The sequence below is a fragment of the Gobius niger genome (assembly GCF_951799975.1).
Source record: "Gobius niger genome assembly, chromosome: 1".
Lineage (NCBI taxonomy): Eukaryota > Metazoa > Chordata > Actinopteri > Gobiiformes > Gobiidae > Gobius > Gobius niger.
In genome coordinates, this window is record NC_136852.1 from 63612879 (window position 1) to 63639229 (window position 26351).

The 26351-nt window shown below is 40.9% G+C and overlaps 1 protein-coding gene and 1 long non-coding RNA gene across 2 annotated transcripts in view; one reads left to right on the top strand and one right to left on the bottom strand.

The window, feature by feature from the left end:
* The window catches only part of LOC306974783, a 321619-nt gene that overhangs the window by 263840 nt on the left and 31428 nt on the right, over positions 1 to 26351 (top strand). The window lies entirely within an intron of this gene.
* commd10 (COMM domain containing 10) overlaps positions 2369 to 26351 on the bottom strand; it is a 77176-nt gene continuing 53193 nt past the window's right edge. Inside the window, exons 6-7 of the mRNA XM_079572107.1 lie at positions 2791 to 2850; positions 2369 to 2674 (exon numbers count right to left, since the gene is read on the bottom strand). Of these exons, the coding sequence (XP_079428233.1) occupies positions 2636 to 2674; positions 2791 to 2850 (99 nt within the window). The 3' untranslated portion in view covers positions 2369 to 2635. The remainder of the gene's footprint in view (positions 2675 to 2790; positions 2851 to 26351) is intronic.

Below are 26351 nucleotides of genomic sequence, written 5' to 3' on the forward strand. Positions count from 1 at the left end.
AAATACATCACTTTAACATTTTTAAACTCTGTATAGTCCCTTTAATCCTTTCATCACAGAGTAAAACACTCACCATAGCATCACTACAGCCACAGGGGCCACATGGTCTACTTTTACTGAAACAAATGCACAGCAAAGAGAGAGGGTGGGAGATGGTGAGATTGCTTGAAACTACTGGATATTTAGTTTCAATTTCCATCCTATTACCATGGAGTAAAGTGTGACCAATTCATAATAAAAATAACCATCCTTTAGTTCCGCTCAGGAGCAGTGGGTGAAGTAGTGTCATTTCCAGATTTTACACCAAGTGTCATAGTTACATTGCTTTATAAATCTTCCATTTTCTCTAAAATTCACCATATTGATTTGTGTCTGATATATAAAAATAAAATAAAAAAAACAGCGATAAAGAGTTTTTTTTTCAGCTGTGTTGCTCCCGTGCTTACACATCTGTATTGTGTGGCACACTGGTTGGAGTGTTGGTTGCTTGAACATTTCGGGGCCACACTCAAACCTGTTCCTTTTATATTAGGCCTTGACGAAGACCTGGTGGTCGAAACATGTCGGCCTGGTATCGAAATAAAGGCTTTTTAACTTCCCTGTGCTGCTCATGATTGTTTGGAGTGCCTGGGTTTGCCCGTTTTTTTTAAAAGATAATGTCATGTTCAACCTTATTTTCAAAACACTAAACAAAGTAAGATATTTATAGGCAGGCAGGAGATTTGTGAGGAAGAGAATTAACATGATCCTGTATAGTGCCTTATTCATGGTACCAGCTGAGGGCATGGTTCTCATAGTAAAGTGTGCAATAAATTCGAGCATTTTACAAGGTGGGCGTGGGTGTGATATCTGTATTGGTTTGTGCACTGACTGTACCTGCCAATTACCCAATTAGAACAGCATGCTCCAACCAAAACACAGCTTGGGAAAGAAGTTCGCAGAGGGGAAACATTTTCACAGTAAAATTTAGATGGGAATGAACAAGGAGGTGGAATAGGTTTACGTGTAGAAAAAAATGTTAGATAGAGGACATTTCCAAACATGAAGAGTCTGCATTTGGCCAATCTTTCAATGTCACCTCACATTACGGGCTTTTCTCAAATATAAGACAAAACAAATTGATTCCGCTGCTAGAAAAAAAAGAATAATTGAGCCAAAAAGAAAACTAAAGCGAAGACAACATCTGGAAACGGCACAGTTTTGCGAATGGGAGAAAAGACAAACTAAAGACAGCTGCAGTTGAACACATTACAGCCCAAATCCACACACAAACTCAAGAGCCAATGATAGCCGGCCATGCCTCCCAGGACTCCCATCTGTTAAAGCAGCAGTCCAGGTTGGTTATAATGAGAAATAATGAGCCTTCAGCAAACAACAACAACAGATTGGCTGGATACAACTTCCACTTTATTTATTTTTTTCTGACGGACATGATTATTTCACAGGATTGACTGGTTCCAATTCATAGTCGGGTTACACTTAGCGATAAGTGCTGTAACGCAACAGGTATCAGGCTATTTCACTTCCACTTTTTCAATCAATAATCTTTTATTTACTTTGAAAAATATTGGTGGTGCGCTGGATAAGCTCTTATTTTGTTGTAGGTAGGGATGTACCGATCTTATACTGGTATCGGATATCAGAGCCGAAAAACAAAGATATCGGGCATCGGCTGCAAATAACCGATACTGTACTTGTTTTGGCTCTCAATACCTTAAAAACACAATATATATGGGCATGCTGTATATCATTGTAAAGCTAGGGACCTGGAGAATTCTGAGTTGGTTTCTTTGCTAATGTATTTTTGATTGCTGCGCAAAATTCTACAGTTAGCAGTAGCATGCTAAAGCTAGCGGGAGCATGCTAATGCTAACGAAAACTAATCAAGGCTGGGTCATGATAGGAATGCCTAAAGTGGCCAAATAAAATAAAATAACCACTGCTGAAGCCAATTGTTTGTATTTTAGTTTAAGAAATAACTGATCTAACATATTTGTAATTATCAGATCACTTAATGCGAATTGTTTATATTAATGTAGCCTAAAGCCTGTCATTTCACCCAAGGATATTTAGTGTAGGAAAGTCATCCTTGTTAAATGTTTATCCAAGGGTTTATCAATAGATACAACTGATAATTGTAACAGGACAATAGTATATGACTTTATTGATCTTAGAGTGGAGAAGAGTCAACTAAACTTTTCACTCAGAGAAAGACACTTGGTATTGGTATTCAGAGAAAGTCTCTTGGTATTGGTAATAAGCGGTTATCGGCAGATACTCAAACCACAGTATCAGTATCGTTATCAAAAAAGCTGGATCGGAGCATCCAGCTTTAAGTCATCCAGCATCCAGCATTGTAAGTCATAATCTTTGTTGTGATTGGATTTGAAACACTAGATTACACAGATTTAGTACCACAAATAAAAAGCAATTATTACAAAAAAAACATGTAGACATTACATTGTCCACAATTTCGCAAATAAACGCTGAGAGTAGAATCTGAATTTGGCTAACATTTGTTTGTTAGCCAGAAATACACTGGCATTTGTGGAGTGAAGCAGCTGTCCTGACTCCAAGCGATCCTCTTAACTGTTGTGTACGTGAGTGCCGTGGGCAGGACGAAGCTGACCCCACATCAAGTCAAGGAATCCAACTGGCCTTGCACAATTTCAAGCTGGAGAACACAAGAAAAATGGTAAGAGGAGTTAGTAAAGACACCAGAAAAGAATACGCTTGTAAATTTGAACAAGGGTGTTTCTTAGGGACACAAAATAAAGTGTAAGCGCAGACCTTGTTATAGAAGTCAAGCAGCTCCTGGTGGTTGAACTCCACAAAGACGTTTTCTTGTGCCTGGGGGAGAAGGAAAACAAAGTGAATAAACCAAAGCCTCTTGACAAAGTTCCCAGCACAGAGGCAGCAGTCATGTTCGTCAGCCGGCTCCTGGTGCTTTCTATAAAAACCTTCATTAATTATTGCAGCCTGGCCAGCATGCTCCCTCTTCTTATCCATCAGAGAGTTTAAAAATACACCCCGGCCGCGGCTGCTGTCCACCTGCACATGGTGAGAAGAACCTTCCTATCTCGCTTTGGCTTTAAGAGCAATGCTATGAAAATAATCTCTATCAAAGTCAGCAAAAAACATTTATGGAATGCAACAGTGGGTGGTTTTGGAAGAAAATTCCCCATTTGTTGCCTCCATTCAGTTTTTGAACATTCAAATATTGGAGTTTACAGAGGGGGTATTCTGCTTTGAGGTATTTGATAATAATGACAAACACATCTATATCACAATCTGACACTTTGTTGGTTATAAAATGCAATATTGATCTAAAACAGCTAAACCAAGATAGTTGTAGCTGTTTTTTGCAAGCGGTTTTGCAAGAGATCGAGCAATGCGGGAAGTATTACTATAATAAGTAGTACCTCAGGAGGTACTTTTTGGGAGCTGCCGCCACAATGCTAACAAGAGCCACCGGTAAAAATCCAAAGACTACCCAAAGCTGTGGCTTGAAACACAACAGGAATAATTTGATGAGAGAACAGCAACACGGTAAAAAGCTCTAAAAAGGTAGATTTTGCATGAGACCCCCACCTTTGAAGGCACAACACACAACACACTGCAGACACAGACACAATCAGTAACTGCAATTAGTAACTCGTGATGGGATCACAATAGGAAATTCTCCTTCTGGAATCAACAGCCCATGAATACTGTTGTGGTCTAAAGAGGGTATATATAACCTACGATATACTATTTACAGGTCTGAATTCAGTCCATGAAAGTCATGTTAAAGCACTGGCCACTGTTTTTCCATACTGAGATATGTTCTTACCTGAGCTTAGTCAAGTTGATGCGTTCCTGTCTGGTCTTTGTGTGTGCCCTCAGTCACGCAAAATGACCAAAGATGTTGTTAGCATTTGGCCTCTCCCAGTATATTCCTATAGCTCCAAACGGGGTGTAGTTAGAAGCGACCAAGCTCTTCCACAGGCACAAAGACCAGTCAGGTACGTATACATAAACTCGTCTAAGCTCAGGTAAGAACATATCTGGAAAACGGTGGCCTGTTCCTTTAAAATGTCTCAAAATATATTCATGAGTCAAGTACAAATAGTAAACATGTAACTATATATTATTTGGCATTGACATAGTTTCATTTTGTTGAGAATATTAAGAGAAAAACTTAATATCCAATGCTAATTGATACATGTAAACGAATGGAAGCGGCTAAGCTAAGCTAATGTTGGCAACACTCGCCATTTCTATATCCAAGGTTTTAATAACATTTTTAGCTCGAGTAAAAGTTCAGGAATACTCTCAACGCCGGAGCTAAAGAAGTAGGGGCTGCTATGTACGTGCTAAACATGCAGCGAGAGGAAATGATAGAAAGTATTGATACCCGCTGCTAATATATGCAGGTGCACTCTATAGTCCGGAATTTACGGTAATATTTCGCATGAATACTATACTTTTAGATAAGATAAGATAAGATAAGATAAGATAAGATAAGATAAGATAAGATAAGATAAGATAAGATAAGATAAGATAAGATAAGATAAGATAAGATAAGATAAGATAAGATAAGATAAGATAAGATAAGATAAGATAAGATAAGATAAGATAAGATAAGATAAGATAAGATAAGATAAGATAAAATAAGATAAGATAAGATAAGATAAGATAAGATAAGATAAGATAAGATAAGATAAGATAAGATAAGATAAGATAAGATAAGATGGTACTTTATTGATCTCACAGATGGAGAAATTGCATTCGATGAGAGAGCATCCAGCAGCAGCACCCATTCAGTGCGCACCACTCTTTTTTTTCTTTTCTTTTAGTGTTGATTTAGTATCGAGGAATCATTTTTTTTGCCAACCCTATTCTGCTCAAAAAGATTTTGAAACTTCTCAGTAATAGAAACACAAATTGATTTAAATGTAAATATGAGATTGTTGAGCGTATTGACAGCCTTAACAAAAGAATACATTGTGCACATAAAAAGAAACAACCTAGATATTTACAACTATCCGATTACAATACATGGACTTCCAATACCCAAGTTCAATCGCAGCAGTTCTACATTTCCAGTTCTGAACATGCAGGCTTTGTGTTCTCCTCCTCTGAAGAGACTAGCAGACCCCAAACTGGGACAGAGTACTAAAACACAAGAAATCAAGGCTATCCACATCATCACCATCATCCGAGGAACAATTATTCTGCCCGGGGAACAAAACAACCCAGCACTTAATCAGGCTCCATCCTTGAGAAAATAGCTGTAATATGTGGAATGCTTTCTGATTGGGAGAGAGCCAGTGTCGGAGCAAAGTGCACTCAACTCCATGTCAGAGAAGCACTGGGACAAGACATCAAATTCAAAAAGAATGACAAAAACAGTTGGAGAAAGCATGCGAGTTGTTTGATAGGGCGCAGTATCCCCCGGAGTAAATGGGGCCGGGGGACTTGAGGGTAACTTTCTGGATGTTGGACGGTTGACGGCCATGTGTCACAAAGCATTAGTGACATATATGCTAATTAGAAGTAACAATACAGTTGGAGTTGGAAATGGCTGTTCCTTTTCAAAGCACTGCTCAAAATGATCTGCTGATGAAACTGATTTATTCAATGTTCAATGTTCAATGGAAAGTCAAACTGTATGACTCTTAACACTTTTGTTAAATTGTTAATGTAACGGATATTGCATTGGGAGAAGCCTATGTTTTTGTCCTTTGGCTTTATTTGCCACAGTTTTCCGGCTACAGCACCACAGCATGTTATCCATTGCTTTGACAATTTTACTATTAATATTCGCTCATTCAAATACAATTGTGATCGATAATATAATCTGCAATAGCTCCAATGGGAGTGGTCTCCTTCTGGAGCCCAGAGAGTGGTGACTAAATACGGTGATGGGTTTAAAGGAACAGGCCAACGTTATATACTTACATACTGAGATAAGTTCTTACCTGAGCTTAGACGAGTTGTGCGTACCTGTCTGGCCTTTGTGCACGCGCTCAATCACGCAAAACGACAAAAGACGTTGTTAGCATTTGGCCTCTCCCAATATATTCCTATAGCTCCAAACAGGGGTGAAGTTGGAAGCTACCACGCTCTTCCATGGGCAAAAAGACCAGACAGGTTCGGAGGGGGAAAACAATTGAGAAAAATCTAAACTTTCTCCAATCATTCAAAAACGACTTTAACAAACACTGAATTATGGATATGGTTTTCTACTAAATAAAGATACAAAGACATGGAGAGGAGCAAAGTGGTTTAACAGCCCATAAATACACAAATGGCGGACTAATGCTAACGGCTAACTAGCGCTAGCCACGGCTGCCGTTTTCTTCACTTCGACTGAACAATTGTGTTTCCCAAAACATTGTATTTCCCCCCTCAGCGAAGCCACGCCCCCTTATATGACGAGATGCCGTCTGTATCTATTCATTTCCTACAAAACTTACTTGCACTCCTCCGGCGAAGCAAAAAACGACATATCTGCATGTGAAATTTTGCTCTCGTTCACACATACGTGCGCACATGGGCTGTAGCCTGGCACTACAACCAGTGGGTTGAATTTACATACAGAGCACTTTCCAAAATTGATCAAAACAAGGGAAAATCCCATTTTTTGTTTGTCTGATGTTCTCACACTTTGTACACAAGTAGATTTAAACAAAAAAGTAACAGCATGGGAACACATCTGGTAAGATTTTTCACAAATTCCCCAAGATTAGAAAGCCAGTTAGAAAAGTTAATTCCCCACCAAGTGGCCTTCATTCAATATTTCATCCCCCATTTAAACCATTATCAATGGTATTATTCAAACCATGTTAATTCTAATTTCAAAGCTCCACAAATATGTACAAACTTGTGATCTGTGCTGGAACAGAGTACGAAATGTGTTGCTAACGCTGGTTGTTTGTCGACTCCGGTGTGTTAAGCCCATGACACTGCATTTCAGTTTTATAGAGCTAAAATCTGGAACAGTCATTCTGAAGCTCTGAGACAGGCCTCAACTCAGACAATGTTCAAATCATGCCCCATTTTAGCTGTTCTTACGACAACCAAAAGAACTTCATGTGCCTGCTAAGCTTTCAATTTTCTTTTTCTTCTTAATAATAATAATAATTGTATGTCATTAATATTATTTGCTTTTTAAATTCTTCAAACTACTCATATCCAAACTGAGTTGACTGAGTAATTAAACATACCTTCTCACATAGTCTTACTATTGGGAAGCATGTTCGAAGACAGAGGTACAGCTGCTACAATCCCCATGCGAATTAAAAATAATCTAATGTTTGTATTGTTTCACTGAGGTCAGGTGAGGGCCATGACAGTATTTTGAAATGTCACTCAAATGAAAAACCCAACTCCCTAAACTGCAACTAACTCTGGAGCCGGGTCTAAAAGTCTGTTTGTGCTGCTTCTCTTTGTGAGACTGACAGCGTGTTCTGAGAAAGCTTTCGACGAGGCACTGTTACAGCTCAGAGCGACTCAGCCCATTGTTCCTCCGGGTGGACTTTTTACCAGGCACTAACCCAACGCGGCACTGACAGATCTGGGCCAACGCTAATGGGGATGGAAGGCATCATCATCCTCATCATCATCACATGTTTATCACACACACAGGCCAGGATTAACAAGGGAAAATAATCATCAATTGACTTGCATCTGCTGCTTCCATACGCTGCCTTGTCTTGTGTCGAAATAGGTTATGAGCTCGGGGAAATCAGGAACATGAAAGGGAGTTTGTAAAATGTAGGTATCTGTGTAACAGGTCGAGCAATGCTTTGATTACGTATCTTTTACTGGCAGTACATAAGCCACACCAAGAGAATTTCCATGCAAAATAGTGAAGAAATGACAAATGAACCTGTGCATGTGCAAAAAAGTGTTGTTAATCAGTACAATGCAAATGTACTGATTCCAATATTTCCACATTAACCCTTACAACAGAACTACAATCAGTGGCGTTAAGTGAAATAGTAAAATTATCAAAAAATAATACACATTATAGCTAAAACTACACATTTGATGATGATTTATAGAAGAACTAAGTAACTTGTTTACCTTAATAAATCCTTTTCATAGTCCTTCTGGAGGTAATACAAGTGTTAATGGGATGATTGGGGGGGTCTTTCATCTCCCCCTGGTGTCTCTGGCCAGAAAACCACAATTGCAACTTTCCCTGCCACCGGGTTGGAGGCGCAATACACACTAATGGAATCACGAAGAGGAAGCTAATAGGCTAACGGGCAATACTAACTGCGGGCTAGCACCAATTAAACTGTATTTACAGTCAAGTTTGAGTGAAAAAAAAAAAATCCATCGTGTAATTGGATGTACAATATCCCTCTCTCCCTTTGTCTTTTCTGTCAGTGTAGTATTTACTCTCACAGACAATTAATGAGAAAAAAACGCAACATGCTACGACACCTGCAGTGGTTGTTCTGGCCTCTAGGGGCATGAGTTACTTAGTTCTGCTTTAAGTCAGTTTACTTGGATATGGTTCTCCTGGGTGCTTTACAGAAATTTAGAGCTAATTTTTTTCACTCAAACCCGGCTGTAAATACTGTTTAAGTGGTGCTAGCCCGCAGTTAGCTTTGCCTGATAGCCTGTTAGCTTCTACTTTGTGATTCCATCAGTGTGTATTGGGGCCTCCGATCCGGTGCAGGGAAAGCTGCAATTGTGGTTTTCTGGCCAGAGACACCAGAGGGAGATGAAAGACCCCCCAATCATCCCATCAACACTTGTATTACCACCCAGAGGGACTACGAAAGGATTTATTAATGTAAACAAGTTAAGACTTAATAAATACATTTCGTGAGCTTTTATCTGGTTATAGTGGTTTAGTTAGGGTACTTGGAGTCTTTCTTCCAGTGATTCACACATGTCTGAGGAATCCTGCCTTTGTGTATTCTGTGCTCCGAAATGTCCGTTTGCGCTTATCTTTATTTCAGGATAATTAAAATGTCTCCCCAAGGAAAATGTTTCTTTGGCTGTCAAGGAGGAGCAACATTTTCAAGTTTCCAAGCAATGGCACAAGGCGAGATAAGTCAGAGCCTGTTTGTGGTGACCATCCTTTGGTGCAAAATCTACTTTGTGCACAGCATTTTACTGAGGAATGAACAAGGACTTATTGCACAGTGAAAACATTTGTATCAAACCTGGCCCAGTGGTTTGGTTACATTCAGGTAGGGTAATGTGCATCGAGCGGCGAGAAGCTCCAGCAACTAACATACAGTAAATGCGTTAAGTCTGACTCTAACGGTAAGTATCTCACAAACATCATTCACAATCGCTACAAAACTATCCTCATGTCTGCGTTTTGTCAGAAACATGGCACTGTTTCATTCACCATGGCAGTGTTTTCTTCATGTTCATGGCGACTGGTTGTGTGCAGTGGCTTTTTTGTTGTTGGTTTGGTTTGGCTTGTGATTGACATTATGTGTGGCTGCTGTGTTTTGGTGACGACTATAGTGACATTTGCTTAAGGGCAGGTCTGAATGAGGCTTTGGACCAGAAATAAATGACTAGTGTCTATTTTTAAGTCGCTTTAGGTCAATATTACCTCTTGTAATGTTTAAAAAAACGTTGTGTGTGTGTGTGTAATAGATTATCACAAAATGTTTTCTTTAATCTTTTAATGTTTGACCGTTATTTGGCTTTGTAGCATTGAAAACTGTGCTTGATACACAACACGATTGATTTTTTTTTGCTTTGCTTGGGGCCAAGTCTACATCATCATTCTTTATTCAGACTCTAGGTCCATAGTATAAAAAGACATATATATATAGACAAGACTCACATAAACAATACATACAATACATACAAGATTATAAAAGACAGCTATACCAATGTTTCCATAAAGGAGACTGGTACCGCGCAGCACAAGACCTGGGGTTCACCAGAGCCACCACCAAAGAGTTCACAGAGTCGTTGAGGCGACAAATGAATTTACACCCTTGGTTCACTGTGTTCCCCTCCTGGAACCGCCACCTTAGCGTGGTGGAGGGGTTTGAGCACCCGAATGATCCTGGGGGCTATGTTGTCGGGGGCTTCGTGCCCCTGGTAGGGTCTCCCATGGCAAAAAGGTCCTAGTTGACGGGTTGGACAAAGAGCGGTTCAGAAGCCCCTTATGAGAGACCAACAGGCCCGGTTAGAACCATGAGGCCGTACTTCTGTGGACCCACCACCTGCAGGAGGAGCCATAGAGGGCTGGTGTAATGTGATTTGGGCAGCTCCACGACCCAGAAACGGACAAGTGGAAGAAAATGGACGGATGGATGGTTCACTGTGTTAATTAGTGAAGAACATATGCCTTTAGTAAATTGTTTGAAATCTTGCAAATTTACAATGATTAAACTGAATTCTGTGCCTAAACATTTAAACAATAAATATTAAGAATGTCAAGTTAGAAAGGGTTGCGATTTTAACAAAGCACTTTTGCAGAAATCTGATTTCTCTCGGGTAGATGGAAACGCTAAACACGCTAAATTACAATATGACAAATAGGAGTAGATTCATCTGTAATACAGCAATAACAAACATTTCGAGAATACTTTACCAAGTGATTTGTTAACCCAGTCAACATGCTCTTTCCAACTCATCTATTTACACATCTCTCAGTAATTTCTGGCTAAATGTAATGTATACCCCCACATGTTAAAGCCATCCAACACACGGACACCACTTCCCTTTTCCAGAGCCATCTCGCCTCAATTTACATAGCTGTGGTCATTATTCCCAATGCTCAATATGGATTTGATGGTAATATCAATTTGAATTGTAAATAGTCTGTTGGGTGTAATAAAGCCGGTTCAGCGTGTGGCAGCGATAGCCCAATTGTGGGAGCAATTGGAAAGAAAGTTAACAGGATATTGGATGCATTAATAAAACTGCAATGAGATCACTTAAAGGATACATTTGCAGTTCCCAAGCGCCACTATATCTAACATAATAACCAGTTCAGATAATACAGATAGATATTTATGTTTATAATGGGCTGTTAAAAACCTGAATGAAATATGAATAGTTTGTAGTAAATATCTTGCAATAGCTCTGTATCGAATAATGTTGGCATTTTCCTTCTGGCTCATTATACTGTATGTGCAACATCTGCTGCTATTTGACTATTTTGATCAAAACTGACAAACAGTCGAGAACTATACTAATAGTTCTATACTAATAGTTCTATACTAATAGTTCTCGACTAATACAATGCAGAGAAGCAATTTTTCCAGCATTGGACCCATAATCATTCTTTCAAGTCCCATGCCTCTTCTGCTTTTGAAAAATCTACATTGTATAAAATGGTATATATGTCATAATGCTGCTCTATGCATTTCAAACTTAAACAACTCAGGCGAAGGTTCTTGAGTCATCATCTGTACTGTGCTTTGTCAGCGACACTAAACTTTTACTGGTCTCACCCTCTTATTCAAAGGCTACTCTCAACCTGATGATTAACAAGATTAAGTGCGCTTCAGTCTCAAAGACTGATCACTGCTCGGTCCTCCAGGCAGAAGGAGGCAGCTATGCAGAGGAGAAAAGCTGAATCTAAGTGCACCATTCCTATTCATGGAAGAAATGTATTCCTTTCCAAAATTGCTTCTTTGACCCTCTTTCAAACAATATCAATTTCAACAAATGTTTTCTTTTGCCAACATTTTAACTTCTTTAAAGGAGTGGTTCATGGCTTTTAGATGGAGGTGGAGCTTTCTCTGCAGTGTTGGTAAAGCCTTTTCTGCAGTTGTTCTTTGCTCCACTCTTCTTTTCAATTAATAGAATAAAGTACATTGCTCTGTTTGTGGCTGGGAGTTTTATCTTGAGGATGCACTAGTTTTTGTTGTGTTGAAGTAGACAGGGATTCTATTTACGTTGCCAAATATTCTCTGAAGTTGCACAGAAACGCCAACTACAAAGGGCAAAGACACCTTTTTTCTTTTTGGCTCTGTAGTCTCTCTGTCCTGTTCTTTAAGAAACATAAACACATAATTAACAACCTAATCTAAAAGCTCAACTCAAAGCCAAACAAATTGAAAGTAGGTTACCAGATTTTGATGGCAATCCACTGCAGTGGAATAAGACGTACCACCACATGTGGGACTAGATCATAGCAGATAAGACTAATTAATACCATAGCATCTAATTTATTTAGTGCTGAACTTGTACATATTTTACAGCCGTCTGGAAGATCATAAACATATTTTCCCCCAAACCGAGACTAGTTTTTTTTGAAGTTGTGGAAAAGAGTGAATTAAGATAAACAAGACAAGCCTTTTACAAAGATTGTGGCATGTCATCTCAAAGAACGAGCTGTACCTGGGCTGTCCATTAACCCTTTTCAACATGATCTGAAAATTATTTGCAGTCTTCGGAGATTTACAGAGTCTTCCAGAGTGGAACAATCAGTGTGTCCCATTTTCCATCAAAATGACACTCTAAAGAAGCGTTTTTATCTCGTCATGTGCCATCGCTGTCACTTTCAGAAGTCCCCGGTATGAACGGGGCCACAAAGACGCAAAAGCACTCCTCATCAATGATTTGTACATCTGCAATACAATATATCTGGAGGAGAAACAAGAACTTCAATGATAGGCAAGGGGTAATTTCAATAAATGAATCAGAATATTGTGGAATCGGGGAAAACTTTCTCTCAGCAGGGGTAGAATAATTTAGCCAGTCAAGCCGCCTGACTTTCTCCATGTAAGATATGGAAAGACCGTCGAACAGGGAAACGAACAGAGACATGTGACCTGCTCCCTTCGAGTGGAGACAGCTGTAGATTACTTAAATTCAGAGAAGTCAGCGGTAAGGGACACAAAACTTTAAGTGAACAACAAAATTGCATTCAGAGAACCAATCATCATCAACTGGTAGAGTAGAATAGCGAATGCAAACTTTTTAAATCCAATTTTCAATACACTACTTTCCAACTTTAATGTTACGGAGCATAAAAACTCACTCAAACTCTCCCTGATTCAACCAAGGAACCAGCGACGCTTAAGTGAAAAATGTAAAAATCTACACATCAAACCTTAACGCTTGCGGCGGCAGTGAGACAATGTCACGCCGTATCTGCGTCGCGCACCAAGTATCATCGGGGGAGTGTTGAAATGTGCTCAGGAACGGGGAGGGAGTCTGCCAGACGGACGTCTTTCTCAAATATGCATGTCCGAACTTTACACAACTGACGTGTGGCAAACCGGGCAACGAAATCAACAAGACTGAGCGCCAATCAATCCACAACACCGGGCAGAAACATGTACTTTTCTGACAAGGCGTTTGGGATGAGAGAGACAAAGAGAGATTGAGAATTTAGGAAGACAGTTACAGTTAAGGCTGCTCGATTAAAATAATAATCACGATTATTTTAGTCATTTAATCACAACTATTCAAACGATAATTTGTTGCCTTTAAAAAAAAGTATATATTTTATTTATATATTTATTAATAAAAAAAGTAGTATTTTCTGTTTTCTGAACAGTCATAAAAGTACAAATTATTTCAAGTATGCCCCGATTAAGGAGAGGTCTCTGTTTCACACCTGCCCCCTGCTGGCCAGCCCTCACACCTGCGCAAGTAGGCAAGGGCTGATGACATCATCACACAGCGCTGTTTGTTTTTATGTCAGGCAAAAGCATGAGCCATTGCACGTGAAATGTGAAGGGAAAATAATCCCAGCGCCATTAAATAATGCAATTGTGCTAATTTTGCAATAGTTTAGTGTAATAATCAAAATTGAATCGAATTTCGATTAATTGCACAGCCCTAGTTATAGTCCAATTCAATTTTACAATTCAAAAGACCTGCTTTGTTCTAGCTTTGTAACTACATTGACCACTAAGAATACCACCACTCAGGGTATGTTTTTAATGATAACTTTATAACATGCCAAAGACTCACAAAAAGATGATTTTGTCAAGTGTAGGTGGTTTAAATTAGCTGATAGTCTTTGTGCAACTGAAGTAGATTGCCACTATTATCCCTAATATAAAGCTTTGAGTGGAGTTTTCTTTGTATCTCTTCAGATTAGTTTGTAAAGGGAACAGGTGGTCTTTTGTATTCTGAAAACAAAACAAAAAATCTGTTAATGACATCTTTTGGAATAATTGGACATCTGCAGATTCAGAGTCACATGGGTGGAACACTGAGAGAAGCAAGAAATTAGCTTTCAAAGAGTTTCGAAAAGATATATAAGGTGGTAAAACTCTACGTGGCAAACCTTCAGTTGTCAAAAAGCACTCCTTCATTCATGAAACATCTTCTCTAGCTTTTAATCCAGGCTTTTGATCACAAGTGCCACGACAGAGGATCAACCATTAGGACCAAAATGCATCACACAAACTTAAATCAATTCCATAAAGCGTGAATTCTTATTAAAAGAGCGGTGTAAGACTTCAACTTCCATCTTTTCGTGTGAATTCTATTGACAGATTCCTTGTTTTATTCTTCACCCCAGCTGACCTGAACATTTCAAGCACATCTAATGGCTGACAGGTTCACAGTATCCAGTCAGTGCTCCGTCAATAGATAAAGAACCTCATACCAGCCCGCTGTCCATACTGACAAATTTATCGTGAAGGACGTCCCCGACTGGAAGCGAAGCCTGCCAAATCAAAATAGTACCTTTCCATCAAAACAAGTCATCTCAGAAATGTCAAAATCAGCTTAATTTTTCCATAAAGGTTTTGCTGGGATTACCGCAGCCAGGTGACGTACGAACTGCCAACCCTTTAGGTGGCGGGAAAATGATTCAACCACTGTTACATAACATGAGGCGATATCAGCTTCAGCAAAAACAAATATAGTCTTGAAACAAAAGGCACTTAAGATGTCATGTCAACTTTTATTGGCTCAACACTTAACAACACTCTTTGTTATCAAAAAGTATGTGACATGTGAACTGAAAATAATAATGAATGTCAAAAATATTTGTCTTATGGCGCGCTATAGGATCAGATGAACTCTGAATGCCATTTCGGAGCGCTCTGACAGTTGGTCCAATTGCCTGGCCGCTGACTTGAGAACCTGACGTGTGAGACAAAGACAAAATGTGGGAGAGAAGGCACAGGCGGCCGAACTGTCGGATTCTGGCAGGCCCTTATCCCTCCTCCAAACACAGCCTTTCCCTTTCCTGACTGGAACAAGAACACAATCAGTACTTGTCAATGCATCTTCAGTTCTGTTTTAATTATACGTACATACACATCTCCAGGCCGGTCATTAACCCCTCTGTCCATCTTCTTCTCTTGTACATCTCCCTGTCCACAAGCCCTGGCTGGTTCCTTGCATGTATGTGTCCTCACTGTTTGTCAGTTTTAGCTCGCAGCGCTCTACCCACCTGTCTGGCTGTCTGGGGGCTGCCACTGCCAGCCTACATGTACAAGCCTCCTGCCAGGGGAGCTGCAGGCCCGCCATCTTGGAAATGATTATCCACTTCAGAGTGAGTTCAGAATAGACTGTCACCATGTTTGTGGGCGAAGGTAAAGAATGTGTCATTAGTGAAAAGATGAAGGATAGAATGGTCATTGCAGGTTGAGCCTTGTGTAAGTCAGAATCCCCATCGTTCAGCCCAGCAGTGAGGAGGTCAGTTAGGATACGGGGAGACTTGGCTCCAGTTAGGGAAGACCAGTTGTCAAAACAAGATATTAGTCTACAAGAGTTTTTATCTACCCCATTGTCCCATGTAGGGCTGGGTGAATTTTATACTCGGTTTTAATCTATTTCAAAGGAAATAAACCTAAAAGGGTCTCCTGATCTTTCATATGAAGAAAACTGAGTCCAGCACATTTATATTTCGATTCATAATATAACCTACAATTACTTAAAACTGTTTTATGCCTTCGTGCTCTCAAAAGTAAAACTTCATAATAAGCCATTGAGTTTTCAAAAGTGTTTTAGTTTTATCATCCTCATGCCTTGAGCTCTGCTGTGATTGACAGCCGTCTCTATGGATTATTATCCATTTAGCCCCATTCATAGCAATGATCCCGTGTGGCCTCTGAAATTAACATGGCTGCTCAATCTCCTCCTGCGAAGCCTGTTCCTTAAATGGGCAACAAGGAGGGGTGGACGGACCAACACGAGCCTCCACTGAGCTCCAGACCCCGTCAGTCATAGAATTAGGCTTCCACTTTTTAGTGCTGATGTATAAAAACCAGCGTGGTTAAAATTATGATACCTAGCCCAGCCCATTGGGAAAATCTTAGGTCGTAGCTCCAAATCGCAGGTCTTAGGTCAGTTCAGTTCTGTTCAGTCAACTTTATTTATCCCACATGGGGCAATTCCTTTAGAGCAAAAAACCTACAATATAAAACAGCCACACAAACCGCATACAAACGAACAAGCAAGCGGAGCTCACACATAGATACAGTCTGTCTGAATAACAGGCAAGAGACAACCTCAAATTAAAGAGAGTTCAGGAGTCGTATAGCCTCTGGGACAAAAGATTTCATATAGCAGTTCCTCTTACTGCATGGCATAACGACGTGTAGGACATGCTCTGGTGAAGCTAGAATTTTCTTGGCTTTCCTAGAGATCTTCTGTCGTACAGTGAGACAGGGACAAAGATTTAAAATAGACCAAAGACGCGCTACCACCGACATCAGGCAGTGTCTGATATTTTGTTTGTCGACACTTGTCGTAGAGTGAGCCATCCTCTCGCTGCAGAGAGGATCTCTGTCAAGCGTCTCGTCAACACATCAGCGCACACGGCACCGCCGCCAGAGTCACAAGCATCAGAGACCAGGCATGAGCCGACGCCACATTTTACAGGACTTTCCCTTGTGCAAAAATAAATCCTGCTAGCATGTGCCACTCGCCTCAGCTAAACACACGCCCTCTGAAGCCTGAAACTCTCTATGAAACTCATGGTCAGAGCTACGATTGTCTCTTTGAACCATCGCACAGCGGAGACGAGTGCAGCTCACGATTTTACAATCCCCACGTCGTGCATTGTGACATCTAAAAATGACAACAACAAAAAATCACAGTGTACACCAGGTATACAGAATATCTCCCACTTTCTTCCTACTTTCAGACTTTTCATTGAGTAGAAATGAAACCTTAGTATGATGTAATAATAGTTTGACCAAAATGACCAATATAACACGTTTCAAACCATGACCTGCAGAGAGAGGTGGAACCCCATAGCATGGCGTGCCTGAGAGGGCCAGTGTTTACGTGTTCCACCGAGTTGTGCTGCAAATCTGTCAGTAGTTTACACAGACACTCTGTCAAAGTCGGCAGCCCTGTCAAACCTGTGCGCTTTAATGTCTCTATAAAGACTGCGGAGTTAGGATCAGTGCCACAGGTGTACAGTGCTTTACGCCCTCCATCTGCCTGGATTTCATCACCTCCTGCTAAAATAAACTGGAGCTACAATTGAGACACAGATGGGATCGTGTGCAGCTGCGCCGGAGTGGAGTGGCTTCGGACATTGAGGAAAATATAGATCACAATATGACACGACCGTGGAAGCTATCAATGCCAAACTATAATTATTGCTAATTGCTTGCAGCAGTGAGTGATTCTCTACTTTTTCCTCTATGTTCTCCATTCAAACAACATTTATCTGGCCTGAAATGCTCCCTTCATTGGCTTATAGCTTTGACTTTATCAGGAAAGAAGCCTCAAACAGTAAATGTTTCTGGGTACGCTGCATTTAGCAAGCAGGGTATTAAAATGCAGCCAGTGATAAAGCATTTGTATAACTTTCATGATATTGCGGGCTAGTATGTCAGCATTTCTGTGACGGTGACTCTAAAAAGTGGCCCTGCAAGTTGCAAAATGTGCTTAAAAACTCATCCTTGTGAAGAATTGGGTTTTTGGAAATGTGTTTCTAAAGTTAGGGATTACACAACAAAAAATAATTCACCTATTTCATTGTTTGCAAACAAAAAATAGGTACTATAGAGCTGTTGAACAGAAGATAAGCAAGTATGAATTAAGGATAAATCAATTCATTTGCCTAATAAACACAAATTCAGTTTAGTTTCATGCAGAATAAATACAATTTGTAGAGTATCAATCTGGCCATTCAGATAGAAGTCACAATGCAAGAGATTTCACATATTGGACAAAATATCCAAGTGGCCGGGGTCGCATTTGCAAAAGGAAAAACAAATCAGATCTGTGTTGTTCATACAGTCACAGATGCAATTGTCATTAGGCACAGCAGGCAATTGCTTGGGCAAACCCACACAGGCGGTAGCACAGATCCAACTTCCTCTACGTGAGCGACGCTAGAACAGATGTAGTTACATTGTCCCACCATTAATACATTTGCCGCCATTCAAACCCCTTCTTTAGCTCTCTATCCTCAGTTATGGTTTCAATCCATTTTCTTATGTTGGAAAAAGTTCTGACTCTATCACCTTATCATTTATTATTTAGCAACAAACAAGTTTATTCTCCCCTTACCTTACTTATGATAGAGAGCAGCCCAGACCCATGTTCTGCAGAGAAACTAAGGACTCCTGGGAGTTGTCAGGTGACTGACCGTGATGCTCTTTTGGAAGCAGCTGATGGTTTCTTGCCCTTCTGCAGTCTTTTCCACTTCAGGACTTTTATTATCTTATGTTAACTTATCTCGCAGACGGATCGGTGCGGCATCAGCAGTGATGCGGTCGCTGTATCGGTCTGTCGTGGGGGAAAGAGAGAGCTGAGTCGGGGGGCAAAGCTCTCGATTTACCGATCGATCTACGTTCCCACCCTCACCTATGGTCATGAGATTTGGGTAATGACCGAAAGGACAAGATCGCGAATACAAGCGGCCGAAATGAGATTCCTTCGTAGGGTGGCTGGGCGCACCCTTCGAGATCGGGTGAGGAGCTCAGTTACCCGGGAGGAGCTCGGAGTAGAGTCGCTGCTCCTTCACATCGAAAGGAGCCAGCTGAGGTGGCTCGGGCATCTGTTTCGGATGCCTCCTGGTCGCCTCCCACGGGAGGTGTTCCAGGCATGTCCTAGTGGGACAAGGCCTCGTGGAAGACCCAGGACACGGTGGTGGGACTATGTCTCCGAGCTGGCCTGGTGTCGCCTCGGGGTCCCCCCAGAACAGCTGGAGGAGGTGTGTGTGGACCGGGAAGTTTGGGCATCTCTGCTGAGACTGCGTCCCCCGCGACCCGGCCCCGGATAAAGCGGAAGAAAATGGATGGATGGATGGAACTTATCTTGCGAGCATTACACTGCAAAAAGTTATTAACTAGATTAGTATACATCTAAATTTGAGTGTAATAATCAAAATCTTTGTTGTTTTGACTGGTTAAGATGTTGTTGGGCATTTGTCCTAGATTATGTTACTTTCATGTGGACAGGACCATAATGAGACTGTTTTATAAATCTTGTGTCGAGTCAGTGCTAACGTTTTCTATGATGTGTTGGTTTGGTAACCTTAACATCAAAGCGAAAAACTCACTCAGCAAAATTGTAAATTTGAGTGCTAAGATTCTGGGAGCTCCTCAGACTCCACTTTCTAACCTGTATTCTGGACAGGTGACGCGGAAGGCTCTGAGTATTCTGGCTAATGATGCTTATCCTCTTCATTGTGAATTCTGTTACTTGCCTTCTGGTTTGAGGCTTAGGGCTCCATTGGTGGGGAAAAACAGATACAAATACTGTATTCCTTCATACCTGTAGCCATCTCCACTCTTAACGCTGAGTATAAAAGGAGTATACAGGCACCAAATTCAGTGTGAGGGAAAAAGTTGTTGTATTTTATTGTTGTACAAAAATTGCCAAGGACTCTGTTTTTGTAAGGTTTTGCACTTCGGCATCTTGTGGAACTGGTGAATGAATGCATTTTTATTTTTCTTGTCTGTTTTCATGTATCTATTTTTGTGTATCTTGTGTTGCAAAACTAATTGCCCCATCGGGGACATGAAATAAAGTGAAGTGAAGTATTTCACTTGCTCTGAGATGTTTCTGACTCATTTCAATACATTTCGTCCTTATTTCAGGTAATCTTCTTTGACAATGGGGTAAGAAAATTGGTCTGATCTCATTGGTAATTTTACTTTCATATTTCAAGCGAGATTTACCTTAGAACTGGTCTGAAATGTCCTCAAACAAGCAAAGTGGTCCGATCGGGAAAAATGTCTAAATTAGCAAAAAACGCTCAAAATAGATACATTTCCTTAATTCAAGTCATTTAAGGCAATGCCTGATATTTCCTTTTTGCTGTGTGTACATCTTAACTTAATTGTGGCATTGCAATGATTTCACAGTATTTCAGTATTGGTGTAAACACTGCTTTGGTCATGGTCTGAATTACTGTGTAGGTATATGCAAAGTAGAGTGCAAGTCCACGGCACAAGAAGCATTGTGCGTTGGTCAATAACATCAACAGGAAGACTGGAGTTCCGACCCAAACATGTTTAATCTTCCCATGACCCTTTGAGCTCCCCCCCCTGACAAACAGCCTGGAGGAGCCACTTATTTACCGCACACACAGCTACATACAATACAGCTAGGCCCTTAGCCATCCACAAGTGACATACACAGAGTCTCAAAACGTCAAGCACTCACTATAAGCCTGTCTCCTACAACAAATAAGAGCTGCCAGGCCCCCAACACTAGAAGCTGCCAATCAGCCATGGTATTTATAACAGAAATGAGCGCAAGCGGAAATATGTGCACGAACGCTTCCAGTGAAAAGAGAGGATTCAAAAGGTAACACGATTCTTTGCAAAGTACAACACCATAGCTTACAGTAAGTCAAGATTCTCTCTAATTTCCCCAGCACGGAACTGCACTGGCCTAGAAATCATCATCACTCGGAATTTCAACTCGCATAACAACCTCCTACATTTCAGCACCCCTTTTTGATTGTGCTCTCATTCTATCTCAGGCCTAAATAGGAGGCATGCAGAGAACAGTGAGGTGCCGAGGGGAGACGCAGGGAAGCTCTGACAACAATCAAACAAGAAAAAAAATAAGACAACCACAGCAATGAAGACAAAGAGCTGCAGAGATAGCAGGGGGTCCGCAGGTTCCACAAAAGCTCAGAAATATCTCCACATTCATTGCGGTAAATGTATAGGCTGGAAGAATGTTTTGTAGAGAGACACATCGCTACATTGATAGCCATCTGTGACCTCCTCCTCTCACTCAGAAGAACCCTGAGGCGGCAGCAGTGTGAAGGCAGCTTTTCACAGTCTGTCAAGGTGAATGTGTCTCTTTATTGCATTCACACGTTGGATGTAGAATCTGCCTTTTCTACATCTTGGCATATGCTTTAGAAATGATCTTCAGGTTGATCTTGAGCCAAAAATCGAGGTTAAGAGCCTATACACATATTAGCCTGTATAGCATAGGGAAAACTACTACTTGGATAATTAAATTCAGCACTTTGTGCCAAAACAGAACAAAAATAAACTTTGAATGATGTCCTCAATGTCCTCAGGTGCATTTGTTCTCCGCAGTTGACCAGTGCTGCCGGGCAACCTGCCTGGAGCCTGTTGTTCACTGATAGGAACGTTAAGTCCACACATGAGTAATAATATCCTCGCTTTTTGTGTCAGGTTTTGGTCAAATATGGATATCATTTTGTGTTGAGAATGAAAATGAACACACTAAGGTTTTGCACCATTCTTTGTTCTGCCTAAATGATAATGTTTCCAGGATAAAACACTGCAGTTTCCTTCTGTGGTTACAGGTGGTCTGCACACACAGACTGTTACTAAATCAAAGCCACAGCTGCAGCCTAAGATGGTTATTATGAATGGAGGATTTTGTCCACTATCTTTCACCTGAACCCTTTAATGTCAGAGTGAGATTCTAACATTGTGCATCCAATACTTGACTTTTACAACAAAATAAATATACAGTAGACACATTATTATAACGTATATATTGATATTATAAAATTGTGTGGAAAAATAAATAATAGGAGACTAGAGAAAATGGAATACCGTAAGAAAAAGTTGATTAATTTACTTCATTTATGATGACACTTTTACCTTATGAACCTTCACGGCCCCTTCGCTCCTACGGCAGGGGTCTCCTAGTTATTCCTAAAGTCAACAAAAAGACTTGTGAGGCGTCTTTCCAATATTACGGCCCTCGCCTCTGGAATGACCTGCCGGAGGAGCTCAGGGCTGCAGAGAACGTTCATGCTCAAGACCCAACTTTTTAGCTTAGCTTTTAACTGACATCTATTTATTTAGTCCTAATATATAAAGTATATATATGGGAGGTTGAGCCAGGCGTATTTTTTTAAATGTTGTAATCTGTAAAGCACTTTGTGATACCTTTCGGTATGAAAAGCGCTTTATAAATAAAGTTTGATTGATTGATTGACTTTTCAACTTGAATCAGGGTTGCCACAAGGCTCCTGCTTCACAATCAGCAACATACAAATATGATATGTGTATAGTGTCATTTTGTCCTTGGCTTAGATTGGACCCAACGACCCGAACTTATACCAATTGTTTAAGACCTCTCTTGGAACAGAAAGAAAATATTTAAGTACCAATAGAGCAGGATTGCCCAGGGATATTCGATTGGTGGGGTTCGATACAACTTTCCCCTGAGCTGATGATTAGAGCAGCATGTAACAGCCTAGTCGGATCAAAGCGCATTGGATTGCCCCAAAGTAACTGTGCATGATGCTCCTGCCCCGGAAACTAACTGTCAGGCTGCCAAAAGCAAAATCAACAACACATCGTCAAGAACGTCTGCCTTTGTTCAGCAAAGCCGAGCACTGATCAGTGCCGAGTATGTGTGTGGAGCCATGAGACAGAAGACTCCCAGCGGAGCAACAGCTTCAAAAAGTCTCTATGCAGTGGCCGCTAAAATCAAGCCTGTTCGTTTCCACCAAGGCTTCCTGGAGACTCGCCTTATCTCCAGCGTGACCAGTGGCAACTCGAGTCTCCCACTAGTCTCCAGGCCAGGGAGAGAGGCCCTTTAGCAAGAGATGTGCAGGTGAGGAAAGCCTCCTGGATACAAAGAAACTCAGGAGGAGCTTTTTGGGGAAAAGGGGGTGTCTTTTGGGAACTGTCACAGCCACTGGTGAAGATCCTAAGATTACTCACAGATGCGCACAGATGCACACAACTCCAGGTATGTTTTTGATGAGAGAACAACATTCTAACATGGCAAAAACCTCTATAATGTTGATGCTGCATGTTCAACCTAGATGATCCCTGTAATCTTTAGATCCAAAATAAAAGACCACAAAGTCACGGCAAACATTCAATGAAATGGGGACACTACGCGCTGTGCAGCAAAGGCTTGCAACAACAATTCCATTGTGACAAGAAGAGACATTAGCAAGTTGCTTAATACACACACAGCCTTTATTCAGAATTTTGAACAAACCGCATGCCCTCACAGTGAAATGCTGGTGCACTCTGTTGTCAGGCCGCGATGAAGCTTGACATTTATGAGCAGCAGGGGAGCAGCTGGCTAAACAAATGACTGCACGGCCCCGAGGTTCAGAGAGATGATGGCTATTTTGCCTATTGGGTCTCGCAAATAGAGCAGGTCACCTATACGCCACAGTCATTGTTCAAGATTTGTTTGTGCGTTCCTCCCCAATTAGAATACACCGCATCCTGTGTTGTGGTCAGATACAATGGGTGCATGACTTCCACCGCAGCACACAGTGGCCACATCCTGCCACCACTGAATCTTCACATGCTACAGAGAACAAAGCCAAGGCTGATAGTCCAACAACATCTAAAAGAAGTGCCGTATGTGATGTGGCTTCACGCATCTGTTAAAGTCATGTATGTAGGTTTTGGCCAGCACACAAACGCAGAAAGTTTGGATATGATCCAAGTTTATAAATACAACGCTACTGTAAGAACAAAGGTGTTCAGGCCGTAAGTGACATATTGCACAGCAGAGTGGAGTTTGCTTGTGCCTTGTAACCAAGATCAAATGGAAAATGGTTCATGTGGAGGAAAATATTTCTTCCAAACTCCAATATTGTCATTCTTAGTTTCCCTCGTCTCGATCAGCCTCGCATGCAGCCAAAAAAAAAAAAAGGAATTAACTTCTCATTGGCTGGTCTGCAGTCGAGAGCTGGTAGTGTTGTAGGATCATCTAATTATTGCAGCGCTTGAGAGTCCTTTACTGTCATGGACAGACAAAGACAAGCTGTGCTAATGTTGCTGAGTCAGAGGAAGCACCATGGCCTCTGCAAAGGGTCGACCATTAGGTCAATTACATTCTCAATCACTGAAATTGAATGACGCTGTGTTAAACAAGGACTTTGTGGATTCAGCTGTAACTACGCCCATTTTTTCACCTCATACACAAAGCACTCATTTAATATGACTAGTATTAAATACTGAATATTAAAAAAGTACTTACATTACCAGCAAAAACGATGGGTAATTCAAGTTTTCACTGTAAGATTTGTTGATCTGGTATTTTTATTGAGAAGCAAGTCAAGAAAACAACTGGTTGCAAAGTTACTAAATAACTTCTTAACTAAGCCAGCTGTCAAGAACAGCCGTTAAACAAACTAAAATGGTCGATAACTCTCTACTGCACTTCAATGAGGACAACTTAGCGCTGCAGCATCAACACATTTGATCAAAAATGTTCATTGTATTAGTATGCAATCAGGATTCTGGAGTTAAAAGCAGCTCCACTGTTCTGGCTTGATGGCGTCCCGCAGCGACATAAAGGGATTTGTGGCATTTTGATCAGTTAATTCATAAAAGCTACAGGAAAAAAACTTCAGAAAACCAAGCGCCTGACTGCCAGCTACTGTTTGCTTAAGAAAAGGTTCTGTCAGGCTTTATTAAGCTGTAGTAAATGACAGCACTGAAGACAATAAGCACATTGTGCAGCAATGGAAGGCAGTAACATTCTTCAATGTTTTAATTTAGTCCAATTCTTGCAATAGCTTTTCTTTTGTTTCTCTATTTCTTTTTTTTTTTTCGAAAAGTAAACACTAATTACGGTAAAATAAAACATATATATATATATTTTGAAATACTTTGTTTTTGCTTTAATGTAATAAAGTGAACATATCGTTTCATAGCAATTGAATAGTCTTTGGACACAATGCAGGACCACATTCATCTGTAACGGACTTCAGTGAACTGAGTACGAGCGTTGTGAGTTGGTTTGTTTGATTTACAGAGAAAAGGCTTCAATGTTCGGACTTTGCCGGTTTGACCCGTTTTCCAATGCAGAGGGGATAGTTATGCTCTGACCACACAGGTAGCACCAAAAGTTCTAAGAGTAATCCAGTCTCTCTGAATGTTTTTACACATGGAATGACAATAAAACTGAAAGAGTTCATGGCAGTTGAAATAGCCGCATTAAAATAGCGGCATTATGTAAAATAAGCATATTTGATTGTCCCCTTAGGGTAATTTTTCCTCTGCAATTGACTCATCCTTCAACGCCGCTGGGACAACTCTTGAGGAGCTGTGGGCGACTGCAGTGGGTGACCAGTGCAGTGCCGGGGACCATCTCCTGAAGTGAAGCCAGGCTGATGCCAGGAAATCTGCGCTGACACGGGGAGAACATGCAAAGACTACACAGAAAGGCCCCGTCCAGCCTGGGGATCGAACCCGGGACCTTCTAGCTGTGAAGCACGAGCGCTAACCGTTGCGCCACCGTGCTGCACACCTGTCAGTGGTTAGTTAGTGGTTGCAGCTAACACACACTAAAACTGAAACATTGCAGAATTACTCGCACACTATATTTTACACAGCAAAGCACCAAAAGTAGTTCATTTTCTGGCAGTAAGCCCCTCTTCCTCATGAAATGAAACTATGAAGCAATCATTATGGCTTGTTTATTAGATAACCACAATTATGCCACATTCGTGCAAGACGCATGGTATCACTGTTTGTGATGGACACTTTGCAGCACCGGGCCAACATCTGTGCCGACCAGCCACCTGTGCCAAACTGACAGGGACTGAGACAGTAACAGTATCGCACGCTTTATGTGGTTGCTGTGGCACTTCCATGACAAATGACCTGTGAGCACAGTTCCTAGCTTCGCATTATTATTATTAAACCACACAGAACCTCCTCCATGACAGCTCCTACATGTTTCCCCTTAGAGCTGTGGTCAAAGCTGCGTGGATAGAAGGCGAAGTCTGCTTCTGATCAGCGGCTGAAGTGCGTCACCATGTGCTGCGGTCTCCGTTTATTCAATGTTTCGCAGTGCATCACAAGCAACAAGTGACAGTGAAGAAGTTCACTTCAGGGTTATAGTGTTTATAGGAAAGCGATTAATTCATAATCCAACTCTTGAGCAACATAATAACAAATGTGTTCTGCTTTAAGTAAACATATCTCTGACCCAATGCAATGTCATTGCAAGCGACATTGCAATGACATGACTTCAATCATTTCTTATCATCCGGTTGC